The 17,031-nt window shown below is 47.3% G+C and overlaps 1 protein-coding gene across 1 annotated transcript in view; it reads right to left on the reverse strand.

Annotated features, from left to right (window-relative positions):
* The window catches only part of LOC111161435 (rhophilin Rho GTPase binding protein 2), a 59,345-nt gene that overhangs the window by 17,739 nt on the left and 24,575 nt on the right, over window positions 1-17,031 (reverse strand). Inside the window, exons 3-6 of the mRNA XM_022525074.1 lie at window positions 14,174-14,302; window positions 11,734-11,809; window positions 2,284-2,361; window positions 1,767-1,891 (exon numbers count right to left, since the gene is read on the reverse strand). Coding sequence (XP_022380782.1) covers window positions 1,767-1,891; window positions 2,284-2,361; window positions 11,734-11,809; window positions 14,174-14,302 — 408 coding nt within the window. The remainder of the gene's footprint in view (window positions 1-1,766; window positions 1,892-2,283; window positions 2,362-11,733; window positions 11,810-14,173; window positions 14,303-17,031) is intronic.

The following is a 17,031-nucleotide window of genomic DNA, read 5'->3' on the forward strand; positions in this document are numbered from 1 at the left end:
GACTGTAGGGCAGTGAGACTCCCCCGTGTGGTCCTGTAACACGGCAATGTGTCCTTACACATGGTCAAAACCCAGGAAGTGCCTACCACCAGGAGTGAGCCCCAATCTCAACTATGGACTTTGGGTGATAATGTGGGAATATATATGGGAAATCTCTTAATTTTGCTGTGAACCTAAAACTGTTCTAAAAAGTAAGGTGTATTAGAAACATGTCTTCTTGGGTGCCTGGGTGGTTCAGTCAGTTGAACGTCTGCCTTCAGCTCAGGTCATGATCCTAGAGACCTAGGATCGGGCCCTGCATTGGGCTCCATGCTTGGCAGGGAGCCTGCTTCTCCCTCTGCTTGCTGTTTTCCCTGCTTGTGCCCTCTCTCTCTCTCTCTGACAAACGAATACATGAAATCTTTTAAAAAATACAGGCCTTCTCTTAGGGCATCCGGGTGGCTCAGTCAGTTAAGTGTCTGACTCTTGATTTCAACTTGGGTCATGATCTTGGGGTTGTGAGATCGAGCCCCAAGTCAGGCTCCCTGCTAGGCGTGGAACCTATTTAAGATTCCCTTTCTTGGGGCGCCTGGATAGCTCAGTGGGTTAAAGCCTCTGCCTTCGGCTCAGGTCGTGGTCCCAGGGTCCTGGGATCGAGCCCCGCATCAGTCTCTCTGCTCTGCAGGGAGCCTGCTTCCTCCTTTCTCTCTGCCTGCCTCTCTGCCTACTTGTGATCTCTGCCTGTCATATAAATAAATAAAAACTTAAAAAAAAAAAAAAGATCCCCTTTCTCCCTCTGCCCTCCACCTCACTCTCCCACTCCAAAATACGTGTGTGTGTGTGTGTGTGTCCTCTCCTAAATGAAACACAGCAATTATGAACCCCTCACTGTGCTTCCTCAAGTCTAAAAGACTCAGAATCTGGTTTTTTTTTTAATTTTTTTATTTGGCAGACAGAGATCACAAGTAGGCAGAGAGGCAGGCAGAGAGAGAGGGGGAAGCAGGCTCCCCGCTGAGCAGAGAGTCTGATGTGGGGCTCGATCCCAGGACCCTAAGATCATAACCTGAGCCGAAAGCAGAGGCTTTAACCCCCTGAGCCACCCAGGCGCCCCAGGATCTGTTTTAAAGTTCACCTGTCAACCAGAAGGCAGACGTGGAGATTTATCCTAATTCGACACTAAGGAGAAACCACCTTTGCCCTTTCGCTCTGAGTAGGCAGCTAAGGCATCTATAACAAAAGTCATGCACCTGTCCTTTCAAAAGGACAGCATTCATAGCCACCAGCAGTGATGTAATGCGGCTCGAATATGACCCAAGGCTCTTAGGATTGACTCTTGTTTCTCCCGTGCTAAGGACCCTCAGGGAAGAGGGACGGCATCTCCAAAGCATTTAAACAGCACTAACCTTTGAAAATACCAACTCTGAAGAAGAATCAAATGCTCTGCTTAGATCTATTTCTGTTTGCTGCCTTTGTCGCTGGGACAAAACCCAACTCTCACCCTCTGTCCCATCCGGGACAAGAATCTTTGTTCTTGTTAATTCCACCTCAGAGCCCCCGTGTTTCCCCAACAATAAAGTGAGCACACACAAAAAACTGCCTCTTCTCCTCTGCTCCCTTGATCCGAGAAGCCAGAAGCCAAGGTCTGTTGGAGATTTCTCCCCTTGGATCCCCATCATACATAAACACCCGTTGATCTAGGTTCTCCTGGAGAAACGGATCGCTTGAAAGAGAGGGCAGGGGATGCAGAGGAGGGCAGCAGCGGCGGGGTGGGGGGCTGGGTCACCTACCATGTAAACAAGATCCCCATCTGTCGGGTGGGCGGGAAGAACCGGCTCTCCACAAACCCCAGCTGGATGAAATAGCTCATGAGCAGGTCGACCCCGGCCTCATCCCGGCTGGGTGTCCGGCAAGCCTGGAGGGAAAGGGAACCAGGTAGGGGGTGGGGGTGGGGGTGGCAGATGAGGACCCAGCACACGGCCACCCCAGGTGTCACACGCACTATGCCTGCAGGGCCTGGGCCCCTGCTGCTGTTACCCTGAGCACGAGGTGTGGGGGAAGGGGCTGGGGTAGGCTCAGGAGTCCCAGAATCCAGCCCCAAATGTGCCTAGGGCATGTCTGTCCCCCCCACCCTCCCCCACCCCCCATGGTGGCCAGGTTTTAAGGATGGTTTTGAAAGTGCCTCCCTATCACCTCCAACCACCTGTGACTCTGTAATAGGACGTTCTGAAGTCGCAGCAAACTCTGGCGGCCACCCCCCCTCCCTTCCCCTCCTTGCCCTCCCCTCCCTACCACACAACACCTCACCTGTCTCAGATCCATCAAATCTGCTATTTCGTCTTCATACAGGTAGCTGTCCTCACTGTAATGCTCCAGGATAAAATCCTGCAAGCAAAAGGAGATGAGATCCTGTAAGGCGTCAGTGCAAACCATAAACAGGTCAAACAGAAATGTCTAATGTGCCCCCCTTCCCTGGTTTAAAAATACATGTAGAATTCATACAACCAGGAGATTACATGCTACAGTGACTTTCTGGATGTCGGGATTTATTTTCTGAACCGCATGCGTATTTAAAAATGTTCCTTTTGTTGCTTCAGTTAAAAGGAAAGTGGAAGTTGTTTTTTTCTTATTTTAAAACACATTTGTGGGGGCGCCTGGCTGGCTCAGTTGGTAGAGCACCCGACCTTGATCTCGGGGTCATGAGTTCAAGCCCCATCTTGGGCATGGAGCCTACTTAAAAATAAATAAATAAAATAGGGGCACGTGGGTGGTTCAGTCGATTTAAGCGTCTGCCTTCGGCTCAGGTCGTGATCTCAGGGTCCTGGGATCGAGCCCTGCATCAGGCTCCCTGCTTGGCAGGAAGCCTGCCTCTCCCTCTGCCTGCTGCTCTGCCTACTTGTGCTCTCTCTATCTCTTAAATAAATAAAATGTCTTAAATAAATAAATAAAATACAATGTCTTTACGTCACACTCAAGTGACTGTGTAAGTGACAATATGTTGAACAATTCTGGCAAACATCCCAGACACTCAGGGACGCCGGCGTTCATCCTGTGGGCTGCCTTTAGTATCTGGGCACAGGGCCTTCCCAGAAAAGGAAACCCATGTCTGGAGACTGTTGTAAGGCTACTTCCCTCAGGGTCTGCGATGAGAACCTTTGTGAGAGCAGCTTTGGGCATTTCCACAAAGGAAGCACCTGAATGAGACCCCCTAACTGGGTCCCCAGTCCAGCATTTGAGGACGACTCAGTGAGCTCATTCGGGCATACGGCACACACTTGCCACGTCCGGGCACTGTTCGTAGATCCTGGGCTCCATCAGTGAACAAAACAAAGATTTTTCCCCCATGGAGCTTCTATTCTCACAAGGCGGCACAGAAAGTTAAGTGATAGGCACAACAAATAAGTAAATTAGGGGCGCTTGGGTGGCTCAGCCACTAAGCACCTGCCTTGGGCTTAGGTCATGATCTCAGGGTCCTGGGATCGAGCCCCACGTTGGGCTCCCTGCTCGGCGGGGAGGCCTGCTTCTCCCACTGCTCCTGCTCTGCCTCTCTCAAATAAATAAATAAATAAAACTTTTAAAAAATAAGTATTAAAAAAAATGAGAAAATTACATCATATACCAGAAAATGGCAAGTATGATGGGGGAAAAAACAAAAATAAAAATAGTATAAGGGGCATCAAGTGGCTTCTTGGCTAGCATCTGCCCTACATGCTGGCTCTCCCTGGCTACCAGAAAGTGGAGGACAGACGTGTTCAACTGTTTTCTCAGGGGTCTGTTAGAAGATTCTCATTACATGTTTTCTACACTAAAACCCCTCTTGCTTTTTGTATGTTCAGTGCATACACTCACTCACACACACATGCACACACACACACACACACACGCTCATACACCCTCGTCTTATAAAAACGGGGTTCTATTGAACAAATATATGCATTTGCTGCGCTTCTATTTTTAAGATTTTAATTATTTGACAGACACAGCGAGAGAGGGAACACAAGCAGGGGGAGTGGGAGAGAGAGAAGCAGGCTTCCTGCCAAGTAGGGAGCCTGATGTAGGGCTCGATCCTAGGACCCTGGGACTATGACCTGAGCCGAAGGCAGACACTTAACCAACTTAGCCACCGAGGTGCCCCTTGCTGTGTTTTTCTTTTTGAATTTGCAATGTAGCAAACATTTTCTTATGCCACAAAATAAAACATGACTTTAAGAAAACATTTTTAAAAGACTTATTTTAGAGAAAAAGAGAGAGAGTGCAAAAGCAGGGAGGGGAAGGCGCGAGGGAGAGGGAGACTCTCCAGCAGACTCCCCACTGAGTGCAGAGCCCGACACGGGGTTCAGTCCCACCACCTGAGCCAAATTCAAGAGTCAGACCCTTAACCAACTGAGCCCCCCAACCCCTGCTCTATAACATGACTTTTAATGATTATGTAATCCTCCAACGTAATGTGTGTACAACTCATTTACTAAACAAATAAATCGAGCACCAAACTGTGCCAGCTAATAAGTACCATGATATTCTTAACCTCTTCTTGCTAGACACTGAAGTCACTTGTATGTTTCTGGGATCAGAGATAATATGACGACAGTTCCCCGTACAGACACCTCTGTTTACCTCCTCAGCACACATTTTGAGATGCCTCACTGGACCCCAGGATATGCAGAGTTCCTTCTATTTTTCAATTTGGTCATTTTTACCCAATTTTTCCTTTCATTTTATGATGCTATCACAGATTTTCTTTATGACTTTAAAGTGCTAATGTTTGGAATCAGCTCCTCTACAAATACAATGACCATCTGTAAAATTTGAAACGATCTTCCACTACAATTATATTAGTGAAGTTAAATCCCAGTGAAAATGATCTGGAGGGCAAAGTTCATCTAGGGCGTCTACAATGACATCCCCAAAAGCAGTGTTAGGGGTCACCACTCAGGAGATGCTCAGGGATGAGAGAAACTGCCTCCTTTCCAGGACAGCACGTTGTTCTGTCAACTTCTGCTGTGGACACTGGCCAAAATTTTTTTAAAATCAGGAGACAAATTACACTCAAAGTAAGTTTAAAAAAAAACTTTACGGGGGCGCCTGGGTGGCTCAGTGGGTTAAGCCTCTGCCTTCGGCTCAGGTCATGATCCCAGGGTCCTGGGATCGAGCCCTGCATTGGGCTCTCTGCTCAGCAGGGAGCCTGCTTCCTCCTCTCTCTCTGCCTGTCTCTCTGCCTACTTGTGATCTCTGTCTGTCAAATAAATAAATAAAATCTTTAAAAACACACACACACACACACACAAAAACCTTTACATTAACCTTACAAAAGTCAAAGAGAATTTTCATAAATTCTGAATACATTCCTAGGCTAGATTAAACATAAATATGTTTAAATATTAAATATGTTCTCCTACTAAGTTGTACAATAAAAAATACCTAGCTGAGGACGCCTGGCTGGCTCAGTGGGTTAAAGCCTTTGCCTTCAGCTCAGGTCATGATCCCAGGGTCCTGGGATTGAGACCCACATTGGGCTCTCTGCTCAGCAGGGAGCCTGCTTCCTGCCCCTCTCTCTCTCTGCCTGCCTCTCTGCCTACTTGTGATCTCTGTCTGTCAAATAAATAAATAAAATCTTTAAAAAAAAAATCTAGCTGAAACCTACTGTAAACATCAAGGGTAAGACAAGGACTACATAACATAATTCTATTATATGACATAATTCTGAAGTTCTCTATCCAACAAATTAAGACAAATATTAGAAAGGAAGAAGCAAAAATAATATATATATATGTGTAAATATATATATATATACATATACATATATTACAAAATAATGATGTATTTACAAAACCCAGAGCGTCAACTGAAAAATTACTAAAATAATAGAAATTCAGTGAAATGGCCACAAAGTTAATAGATATAAATCAACAGTCTTTGCTTCTTTTTAATTTTTTTTTTTTTTTTAAGATTTTATTTACTTGGCAGAGAAACACAGCCAGAGAGGGAACTCAAGCAGGGGGAACAGGAGAGGGAGAAGCAGGCCTCCCAAGGAGCAGGGAGCCCAACTCGGGGCTCGATCCCGGGACCCTGGGATCATGACCCAAGCTGAAGGCAGACATGTAACAACTGAGCCACCCAGGTGTCCCAACAGTCCTCCCTTCCTATATAAGCCATAACCAGTTAGAAAAATATAACAGGGAAACAATAATTTCCCAATTGTACCCCCTCAACAAAAGTACAATATGCCCAGGGATAAAATTAACTGAATTCACTAAGCAGTTAGGTATTGAACTTTACTGAAAGACTTAAGTTATTTCATTCTTTCATGTATTCGCTAAGGCATTTTTTTTATAATTTCAAGTATAGTCAACATACAGTGTTCTATTAGCTTCAGGTGTACAATATAGTGATTCGACAACTTTATGTGTTACTCAGTGCTCATGAGTGAGTGTGCTCTTAATCCCCCTCACCTGTTTCATCCACCCCCACCCCACCCCCCACCCCACCCCAGGAACCCGAAGTTTGTTCTCTATAGTTAAGAGTCTGGTTTTTGGGGCGCCTGGGTGGCTCAGTTGGTTAAGCAGCTGCCTTCGGCTCGGGTCATGATCCCAGCGTCCTGGGATCGAGTCCCACATCGGGCTCCTTGCTCGGCAGGGAGCCTGCTTCTCCCTCTGCCTCTGTCTGCCAGTGCTCACTCTCTCTCTCTCTCTCTCTCTCTCTCTGACAAATAAATAAAATATTTAAAAAAAAAAAAAAAGAGTCTGGTTTTTTGGCTCATCTCTTTTTTCTTTTTCATTTGTCTTGTTTCTTAAATTCCACATAGGAGTGAAATCATATGGTATTTATGTTTCTCTGACTGACTTACTTCACTTAGCGTTATACTCTCCAGATCCATCCCTATGTGTTACAAATGGGAAGCATTAGATCATTTTTTTAATAAGACAGACATGGTCCCTGCCCTGCATAAAATCTGCTATTTGTTGACATATCAACAATTAGAAATACTATGTTCATAGATGAAAATGTACAATATGGTAATCTTGTCCTACATAAGCTAGGAATCTAATGAAATTTTAATCAAAACCCAAAAGTACTACTTTGGGGAAACCTGACAAAATATGGAAGTAAAAATGTGGGAGAAAAGTCAGAAAATTTGCAAAAGCATGGTCATAAAGGAGGCTTGCTCTAATCGCCATTAAAATGCATAGGGATTAAACCGTGAGCAATGGATAGACAATGAAACCAGCCACGGATCCGAAACAGACGGCAGCGGACTCGAGAATCAGGTGTACAACAAAAGCCAGCATTCCACAGAAGAGGGAAAGGCTTGAGCACCCAGCAGGTCCGGACAGGAGGAAGGTGGCACCCACAGATGTTGTATCCGATGTGAATTTAAGTAAAGGGCTAACACAGTGGTATGGGCAGGGTTAAGGGAAACCACAGGGATGGTGCAGAACCTCCAGGGCCTTTAGAATCCCAGGTCAAGAAGGAAATGGAGATTTGAAAATCTGGAGAGAGGACTACCTGAGGTGGGCGCCAAAGCCACCAGGCCCTTCCCTCAGGAATGCAAACGGAAGCCAGCTGAGCAGCCTGCAGAGTAGATATCCCAACCTCCCGTCCTCCTAGCCCCTCCAGCCTGTGGTGGCCTCCATGGCACGGAGCAGGATGGAGGAGGGGGGATGGGGGTAGGGGCACAGGGGTCACAGAGGGAAGTGGACACCAGCCAGCACCACGGATGGCTTCTTTACGCGGAGCTCACGGGAAACTGGCCACCCATTTGGTGAAAATAAAAAGTGATGGCCTCATACCTCATTGTTTACCCCCAAAAGTAATTCCAGATAGATTAAAGATCTGAGGCAAAAACATATGAAAGAAGACAACTGGGAGAAACAATAGCAAAATATTTATGCCATCTTGGGGTGCAGGGTGCCTTTCTGAACAGTCCTTGAGGCACAACTATAAAGGGAAGGACCAGTAGATTCAACAACAGAAAATCTTAGTGGCAAAAATATATATGTTATATATATATGATACATATAAATATATAAAAATATATATGATATCATATATAAATATATAAAAATATATATCTGATATATATATAACTTTTAAAGTGCTTGTGTAACAAGTTAAATTAGAGAGAGAATGTACTGAGAGAAATATTTGCGGTATATATAACCAAGGAACCAAGGGTTATTATCCTTCATATGTAAAAGAAATCCTGTAAGAAGTAAGAGCAGGGGTGCCTGGGTGGCTCAGTGGGTTAAGCCTCTGCCTTCAGCTCGGGTCATGATCTCAGGGTCCTGGGATCGAGCCCCACATCAGGCTCTCTGCACAGCAGGGAGCCTGCTTCCCCCTCTCTCTCTGCCTGCTTCTCTGCCTACTTGTGATCTCTCTCTCTCTCTCTGTTGAATAAATCAATACAATCTTTAAAAAAAAAAAAAAAAGAAGAAGTAAGAGCAAAACTCTGGAAAAGCAGACAGAGGGCAGAAAGCCATTTTGAAATCAGGCAAAAGCGGTAGAGGGCAAAGAAACATACACAAGAACGTATCCAACTCTAGTACTGATCAGAGAAACGCAAACCATAGTAGGCTATTATCTTGCCTGCTTTCACAAACATCAGAAAGATCCCATAAAAAATCCAAATGGGGAATGAAAGCCAGGGTAACACAAGGTGCGGGAAGGTAAGCGGTCACACACAGAGGCTAGGAAAGAAGGCGGGACCCCTTCTGGTGGTAAGTAGGTTGTGTATATCTTCCACCCACCAAATCCACATCTAGAAACTGATCCAAAGAGAATGCTGGGCGGAGTGCGCAGACGCTCACTGGTGGGCTGGAGACAAGAGCAAGCATCTGGAAGCTGCTGAAAGACTGAGATGGCCCAGGTGGCTCAGTGGGTTAAGCCTCTGACTTTAGCTCAGGTCATGATCTCAGGGTCTTGGGATCAAGTCCCACATGGGGGGAGGGAGGGGGAGGTGTCTCTGCTCAGCAGGGAGCCTGCTTCCCCCCCACCCCTCTGCCTGCCTCTCTGCCTACTTGTGATCTCTCTGTCAAATAAATAAATAACTCTTTAAAAAAACAAAACAAAACACCAAGAATGAAATTAACAGCCACCAGGTTCAGCACCTACCGCAAGCAGACACCAAGCGAAGCCCTAACGGAGGGGAGGAGGGGAAGAGCCACACAGCCTCATAAGTCAGGTCCCTGATAGAGAAGGAGCCCCAGTGTCCAAAGATTAAGCGCTGAGCAGATCACTGAGCTCAGGGGGAAGCGGGTGGGACTGGGAGGAAGCGTTCCCTGTCTTGGCATTTTTCCAAATGTTTTTCAACCCTGTTCTTAATCTAAAAAAAAAAATGAAGCTGTATTTGGGGGAGGAGGGGATAGGAGGGAAGGAGAAGCAGGCTCCCTGCTGAGCAGGCAGCAGAGAGTGGGGTCCTGCGGCTGGATCCCAGGCCCAAAGATCATGACCTGAGCCAAAGGCAGGCGGCTTAACCGACTGAGCCACCCAGGTGCCCCTTGACAGTGCCTTTTAATGAGGTCATTGGAAAGCTCATTTATTTAAAAATAGAACCAAATCACAGCGGGAAGCTTTGCTGACCATGAAGTGTCACACGGACACACAAGGAGACGAGCAAGACAAGCCGCACTTGGAGCTGTGCTCGTTAAGCCGGCCGGGCTACTCCGGCAGCACCTGCCTGGAACTCTCCAGCACACACGAGGGCGGGGGGGGGGGGGGGCGGGGGGTGGACAGAATGTCCCCACATGTGCTCATTTTCCTATGACTGACATCTGAAGAGTCCCTTTTAGGCTAAAATGACATGGTTGGAAGCCTCAGCTAAAGAGCACTTGGCCGTGCCCGCAACATGTGATTTTTTTTTTTTCCACTGAGTTTAATGTGGAATCCAGCACGTGACTCGTTCGGATCCTTGCAGATGTCCAGAAAGCTCCAAGTTGCTCCAAGTCTCCCTGTAACACGCCTGCACTCTTGCGGCCTTGGTGCCAAGCAACAAATGGAATCCTAAAGAAACCACTCAACAGGGACACCTAGGGGGCTCAGCTGGTTGAGCGTCTGCCTTCAGCTCAGGTCATGATCCTGGAGTTGCAGGATCAAGTCCCACATCGGGCTCCCTGCTCAGCGGGGTGTCTGCTGCTCCCCCTCCCTCTGCCTGCTGTTCCCCTGCTCGTGCTCTCTGTCTCTCTCTCTCTGACAAATAAATAAAATCTTAAAGAAAGAAAGAAAGAAACCATTCCACAAAAGCACCTAAAGACATCTCCCCGGTCGCAAGGACTGTCTTGAGTCTCACAGACTCAAGTAAGTTCTGGCAGCCTGGAAACAGCTGCCACAAAGCTGCAGCTCCTGGGTTGTTTTCTACCCAGAAAATCAAATCTCGTGTGATCCCGAGTCCTGTGAGACTACCAATGTCCCTTCTCAAACTCCAAAATAAACCCCAAATTGACAGGGACCGGGATCTAGATGTAAACAAGGCAGCAGTCCCCGAGGGAAAGAGCTTATGCCCACACTCACAGTCTCCGCTCCAGAATGCAGGTCAAGGGCAGCAAGCTTTCAAAGCACGAACCGACTGCTTGTAAAAGGACAGATTTTATAGCGCCCAACGTGCATATAATTTTTTTCTTCTCTAAACTAGAAGTAGTCCAAGATGAGTCAACTAAAAGGACTGCTATGAAAAGAAACATAATACTTGGAAGCATTTTTCACGACACTGGGGTTAACTGTCATCCACCGTGCCCGTGCTGGGAGGCTAAGGCAGTGGCTACCTCCCACCCCATGTCCCGTTCTTCCTCCTAAATGGACGCTGGAGGTGATTCACTAAAACTCAGAATGACGGGGCACCTGGGTGGCTCAGATGGTTAAGCGTCTGCCTCCAGCTCAGGTCATGATCCCAGGGTCCTGGGATCGAGCCCCCACATGGGGCTTCCCACTCAGCAGGGAGCCTGCTTCTCCCTCTGACCTTCCCCCCTGCTCATGCTCTCACTCACACTCTCTTCTCTCGCATATGAATGAATAAAATCTTAAAAAAAAAAAAGCTGATTTTTCTTAAAAAGAAGAGAAAAAAAAAAACAGAAAGAGAAGGGAAAGAAGGTGCACGGGAGAGAGAGAAGAGGCTGGATTTCCAGGATTTCATGGAGGAAAAAAAAACAACAACTCATAATTTCCAGCTATTCAAGTATTTAAAGATAGTTAACCAACATGTTTGATTTATTGGGAAATATATCAAAAAGCAGGATGGACTGGTCTATCAATACAGGAATGCACAGACAGATAAAAAGATAACTCTAACAAAATGTTCGCAGCATAATCTAGGTACTAAGTATATAGGGATTCACCGCAAAATCCTCTCAGTTTTTCTTGAAGTTTAGAAATTTTCATAATAAAATGTCAGGGGAAAGAATTAGCAATTCTACCATAAACATGGCCTACACTGTTTACCAAATTTAAGAAAAAATTAAAATAGAGTAAAATTTTAAAATTCCAAAGCATGTCCTCCACGCACCATCTCTGGCTTGGCCTCCTGGGGAGGGAAGACCCAGGTTTCTAACTTGCCTTCTAGGGCCTGCACCTTGTAGGGACCAAAGACGGTGTGAGATCACAGGAAGACAGACAACACTGTCTTGCTGAGGGGCCCAGGGGCGCCCTATGGAACTCAACTGAGCTCCCCTCAACTCGCCCCACTGAGCCTAAGGCCACTTGCAAGGGATACACAATTCCTAGTTTGTCTTTTTAAACAGTGAGTCTAGTGTCCAGTGCTTTGAGATTTACCTTGAGAACGACAGAGAAGTCAACATCCTTGGTCTCCTTCAGGCCAAGAGGAATCAGCGGGACCGTAAATGCCTCCCTGTAAGGAACACAGCAAGGTATGTGAACATTGGGATCCCAGCCACTCTGTACCCAGCAGCCCAGCTAAGAGCACCCCCCACCTCCAGACGCCAATCCTGCACACACCACTTCAGGTTCCATAAAGATGCCACTGGTCATGTGCCTGTCTCTGTTCTAAGCCCAATCCCAGAGCCCTGTGACTTCTGGACTACACAGCCTAACACAGGAGGCCTACCACCTTGACCCAGGTCTCGATTTCCACCATTCTTTGACTTCACTGAGGACCTCCCATGTGGCAGGGTCTGGGTCTGGGGTGTGCACTGCTCCCCAACCTGGGCATACCACCCTGCCAGGGGACCTCCTTCATCACCTCCCATCCCCACCCTCCTTCCCCCATTCCCCACCAGGGCAGGTCCCACCTCTCCTGTGCCCTCCAACCTGAGCCCTCGCAGGGCCTCCTCTGATGGGGTGTTATCCCCTTTGGTGTCCCAGCACCTGCACGGAGAAGGGCCTGAGGACCAGGGCTCCTTCTGACACCTAAATGCCCCTAGCTCCAGTCCAGGGTCACACCCCCCACATGGCTCCCGCCCCAACTGACCACCCAGTTCCCCCACAGGTCACCCTGAGTCTACATTCTTAGGGGCAGGGGCAGGGCTAACAGGAAGTAAAGGGGGCTCAGGCTGTGTGTTTTGCAAACAGAGATTTAGCTCCCTGACCTGTAACAGGAGACCTCCTGGGGCCACTCAGCCCAGCCAAGGAGAAGGCCAGGAATGCTGGGCAGGGGGAGTGGACAATGCAGCTGTAAGCCGAAACTGTCTCTGCGGCCGAGAGAAAACCACGGGCTGCTCTAAAAGCAGGCGCGATCCAACCCTGGGTGTGCGTGGCGTCCCCAAAGCCTGCAGGGAAAGCTGGACGCTACTGGAAGGGAGAGAGGAGGGACCGTGCCTCTCTCCTCTGGGCCCCAGCACCCTCCTGCCCTCACCCCACTGGGGCTGGAGACAAGGCCTGTTCTCCCCATCACTGGGGAGAGCACCCAGGGCACCCCAGCCCCAACCCCGCGCTAACAAAACTCCATGACCTCCAGCTTCGTGTTTTCTCATCTGCCCAGCCCAACCTCTTCTTCAGGCCTGCCTCACAGAAATGTTTAAAGATGCACTGTGCTTAGAAAGAAACCTTCTGCTCTGAAAATAGGAAGAGGGCAGAGGCGAACCCAAGGCGTCAGTACGAACCTGCACATCTCTCTCTCCCCTCTTCCCAATGGCACAGGGGACCGCCCGGGCAGCGAGGGCCACACTGAAATCACGCAGGGCCCTTCGTGCCCGTCTCTGCAGGCGGGGCTCCCCGCACTCCAGGACAGCAAGTGGGAATATGAAACATCCTTCATTTGCCAGCAAAGTTGGGCCCTGCCTTGCTTACTCAAGGAACTTTGACCTCGGGGCAGAACACTGGCATTTAATACTACAGCGGAGACTGGGAGAAGCCTCTTATTGGGTGTTCTGATTTGGTATTCAAAACCACACTGGGAGCCCATGGGTGAGTGAGCCAGGACACCTGGACGTCACAGAAGGAAGAGCAGAGGTTTCACACACTGATGCTTTCCCTCCAGCCCTGAAAAACACCCCACGCGCCACGCAGAGGCTTGGGGACAATCAGGAAAAGCACATTCCAAAGGGGACTCCGGGTTCCCAAATGTCGTCCTTCTGTGAATCCAAAGGACTGTTTACTGACTGAATTTCCCCTGGCACTCACCTACCTTTTGAGAAATCTCACTTCCCCACAAAGAGCTTCTAGAAGTGATTTTACCTCCCTTTCAGAGGTAGCTCCCCTGGGGAAGACTTTCTGAGCTTTTCTGAAGGCCCCGCCTCAATACCGCTCTCCCACAAACACTCCCCAGGGGAGGCTTCTGAATTACTGTATTTGATCCTCAAATATGTACTGGGGCCCATTTCTGAAGTGTCTCCTCAGGGAACTCACCTGGGTCCCCTTAATCTTTGATGTCAAGGATCCCTGTCAAGCAGTTGGTGTGTTTTTGTGTCATATCCACATAATGACCCAGGCAGGCCCCGTGCACGGTGATGAGGCTGACAGGGAAGAAGGGCAGGCAGTATGGGCCCCCCCACCCAGCAGGCTGACTCTCAAATCCAACCACAAGGGCATCTTCATGGCAAAGCTACTTGAGAGATGCCGTCTCTTCATCCTGACCCAGTCACACAGCTTTTCCCAAAAACTATGTCACAAGGGGTCCAAGGACAATTGGATGCTTTATCATCCAACTCCCCAGGTATTTCCAACAAACTCCATCTGTTTGCCCCTTGACTCTTACGCCACGCTCAGTCCTCAAACTGGTCCATCCCTCTCGTCCCAAAGCACTGCCCCCACTTACTCTGTGTTCTGGTAGACTCCCACTGAGATGTTGAGCCCTTCCAGCTCTTCCTTGAGCATCTGCAGGTCTGAGTTCACGAAGCTCAGCTCCAGGCGCACCTGCTCTCGAACCTTCTGGTTCGTAGCTACTCTGTTAGAAGAGAAGGGGGAGAAAAGTGCCTTCAGCCAAGCTGCCCAGCTGCTGGGGGAGCAGACTTCCCAGGCCTCATAAGGAAGTTCTGAGGGTTCCCTTGCAGGTATGAGGGCCAGAGGTGACCAGATGTCTCCAAAATGCTCAGCAACCGGCCCGTCTTGAGCCATGCCTGCCAGTAAATGGACCTGGGATGTCACTGATACACTGAGCTGCCAGACGTGAATCTTAAGACACCCCTACAAAGAATTAGCTTTGAGAAGAGAAGAGGGAACTGCTCCCAGCCACCCCCAAAAGACCATCAATTATCCCCTTGAAAGGAAATGGGTAAGAAAATGGAGGAGGAGATAATGCTCCCAGCTCATTCTATGAGGTCTAGTCTTACCCTGACCCAGACCAGAGGACATCAAAAGAAAGCAAAACAATAAACTGACATCCTTCATGAATATATATGCAAAAATCCTCAACAAAATATTAGCAAGCGAAAACCAGCAACATTTAACATAACTCGGATTACATACCACAACCAAGTGGGACTTATCCCAGGACTGCAAGGTTGGTTTAATATCCGAAAATCAATTACTGTAACATACTACATTAATAGGATACAGGATAAAAAAACACATAGTCCTCTCAACAGATACAAAAGAAACGTGGGATAAAGTCCAACATAGATTCATGATAAAAATTCTCAACAAGGGGGGGTGCCTGGGTGGCTCAGTGGGTTAAACCTCTGCCTTCGGCTCAGGTCATGATCTCAGGGTCCCGGGATCGAGCCCTGTATCAGGCTCTCTGCTTGGCAGGGAGCCTGCTTCCCCCGCCTCTCTGCCTGCCTCTCTGCCTACTTGTGATCTCTCTGTCAAATAAATAAATGAAATTTTAAAAAAATTTCTCAAAAAACTAGGAATAAAAGAGAATTTACAGAACTCAATAAAACGCATCTATGAAAACCCAAAGCTGACATTGTACTAGTGGTAAAAGACATGCTTCCCCATTATGATCAGGAACGAGGCAACGATACCCACTTCTGCCACCTCTAATCACTAATATACTAGAACTTCAAACCAGTGGCAATAGGTAAATAAAGAAATTAAAGGCATCTGGATTGGAAAGGAAGAAGTAAAACTGTCCTTATTCATATTCTTTTTTTTTTTTTTTTTTTTTTTAAAGATTTGATTTATTTGACACACAGAGATCACAAGTAGGCAGAGAGGCAGGCAGAGAGAGAGAGAGGACGAAGCAGGCTCCCCACTGAGCAGAGAGCCCGATGTAGGGCTCGACCCCAGGACCCTGAGATCATGACCCGAGCTGAAGGCAGAGGCCCAAACCACTGAGCCACCCAGGTGCCCCCTTATTCATATTCTTGGATGAATGTGATTCATAGATGACATGATGTTGTATGGAGAAAATCCCAAGGCATTCACAAAACCCATACTAGAACTAATACATTCAGCAAGGTCATAAGATACAATACACAAAAATCAATTTTACCTCCACTACCAGCAATGAGCACTCTTAAGATGAAATCAAGAAAGCAATTTCAGTCACAATAGCATCAAAAAGAGTAAAATATTTTGAAATAAGTTTAACAAAATAAGCATATGACTTGTACACTAAACACTGCAAAACACTGTGTATTAAATGGAGAGATAGTCCATGTTTATGGGTTGGAAGAGTCACTATTATTTTTTAAAGATTTTATTTATTTATTTGACAGAGATCACAAGTAGGCAGAGAGGTAGGCAAAGAGAGAGGGGGAGGAAGATTCCCTGCTGAGCAGAGAGCCCGATGCGGGGCTCGATCCCAGGACCCTGGGATCATGACCCGAGCCGAAGGCAGAGGCACTGAGCCACCCAGGCGCCCCTGGAAGATTCACTATTGTCAAGGTGTTGATTTTCCCTAATTGATCTATCAGTTCACTGCAGTTCCAGTCAAAATCCCAGTGAGCTTTTTAGTGGAAATTGACTAACTGATCCTAAAATTTATATGGAAATGTAAAGGATCTAGAAGCCAAAAAATTCTGAAAAAGAACAAAGTTGGAGGATTTATGCTATCAGATTTTAAAGACTTATTATAAATCCACAGAAATCAAGACAATGTAGTATTGATCTAAGGACAGGCAATGGAACAGAGTAGAAATCAGAAATAAATCATTACATTTACATTCAAATGATTTGGTTAAAGGACAAGATGTTTCAAGGAAGGAAAGACAGTCTTCAACAGTGTCTGCAAGATCACCCCCACATTCAGTGATCCACTAGGAGGACTCACAGGACTCATAAAATAGTTGTACTCATGGCCCTGATTTATTACAGCAAAAGGGACAGCTACATGGGGTGAGGTCTGGAAGAAACCAGGCACAAGCTACGAAGAGTCCTCTCTCCCAGGAGAGTTACACAGGACGTGCTGATCGCCTCCAGCAGTGTTTTGACAACACGTGTGAAGTGCTATCTACTCAGGAAGCTCATTAGAGCCATGGTGCCCTAGGTTTTTACTGGGGCCTGGTCAGGTAGGCACTTGTGTCTAGTGTGTTCCAAAATTCCAGACCCCTAGAAGGAAAGCAGGTGCTCAACATAAGCCATATTGCTTGTGCAAACAGTTCAGGCACAGTGAGCCCCTCTTATCAGTTCTAGAAATGGTGGAAACTATCCTGAAATTAAGTTTCCAGACACCAGCCAAGGGCCAATCTGCAAGTGGGCTTTCTAAGGATAGCTGTCTCAGGCCTGCCC

This window comes from Enhydra lutris, unplaced genomic scaffold (genome assembly GCF_002288905.1).
Source record: "Enhydra lutris kenyoni isolate GAN:26980312 unplaced genomic scaffold, ASM228890v2 scaffoldscaffold85, whole genome shotgun sequence".
Taxonomy (NCBI): domain Eukaryota; kingdom Metazoa; phylum Chordata; class Mammalia; order Carnivora; family Mustelidae; genus Enhydra; species Enhydra lutris.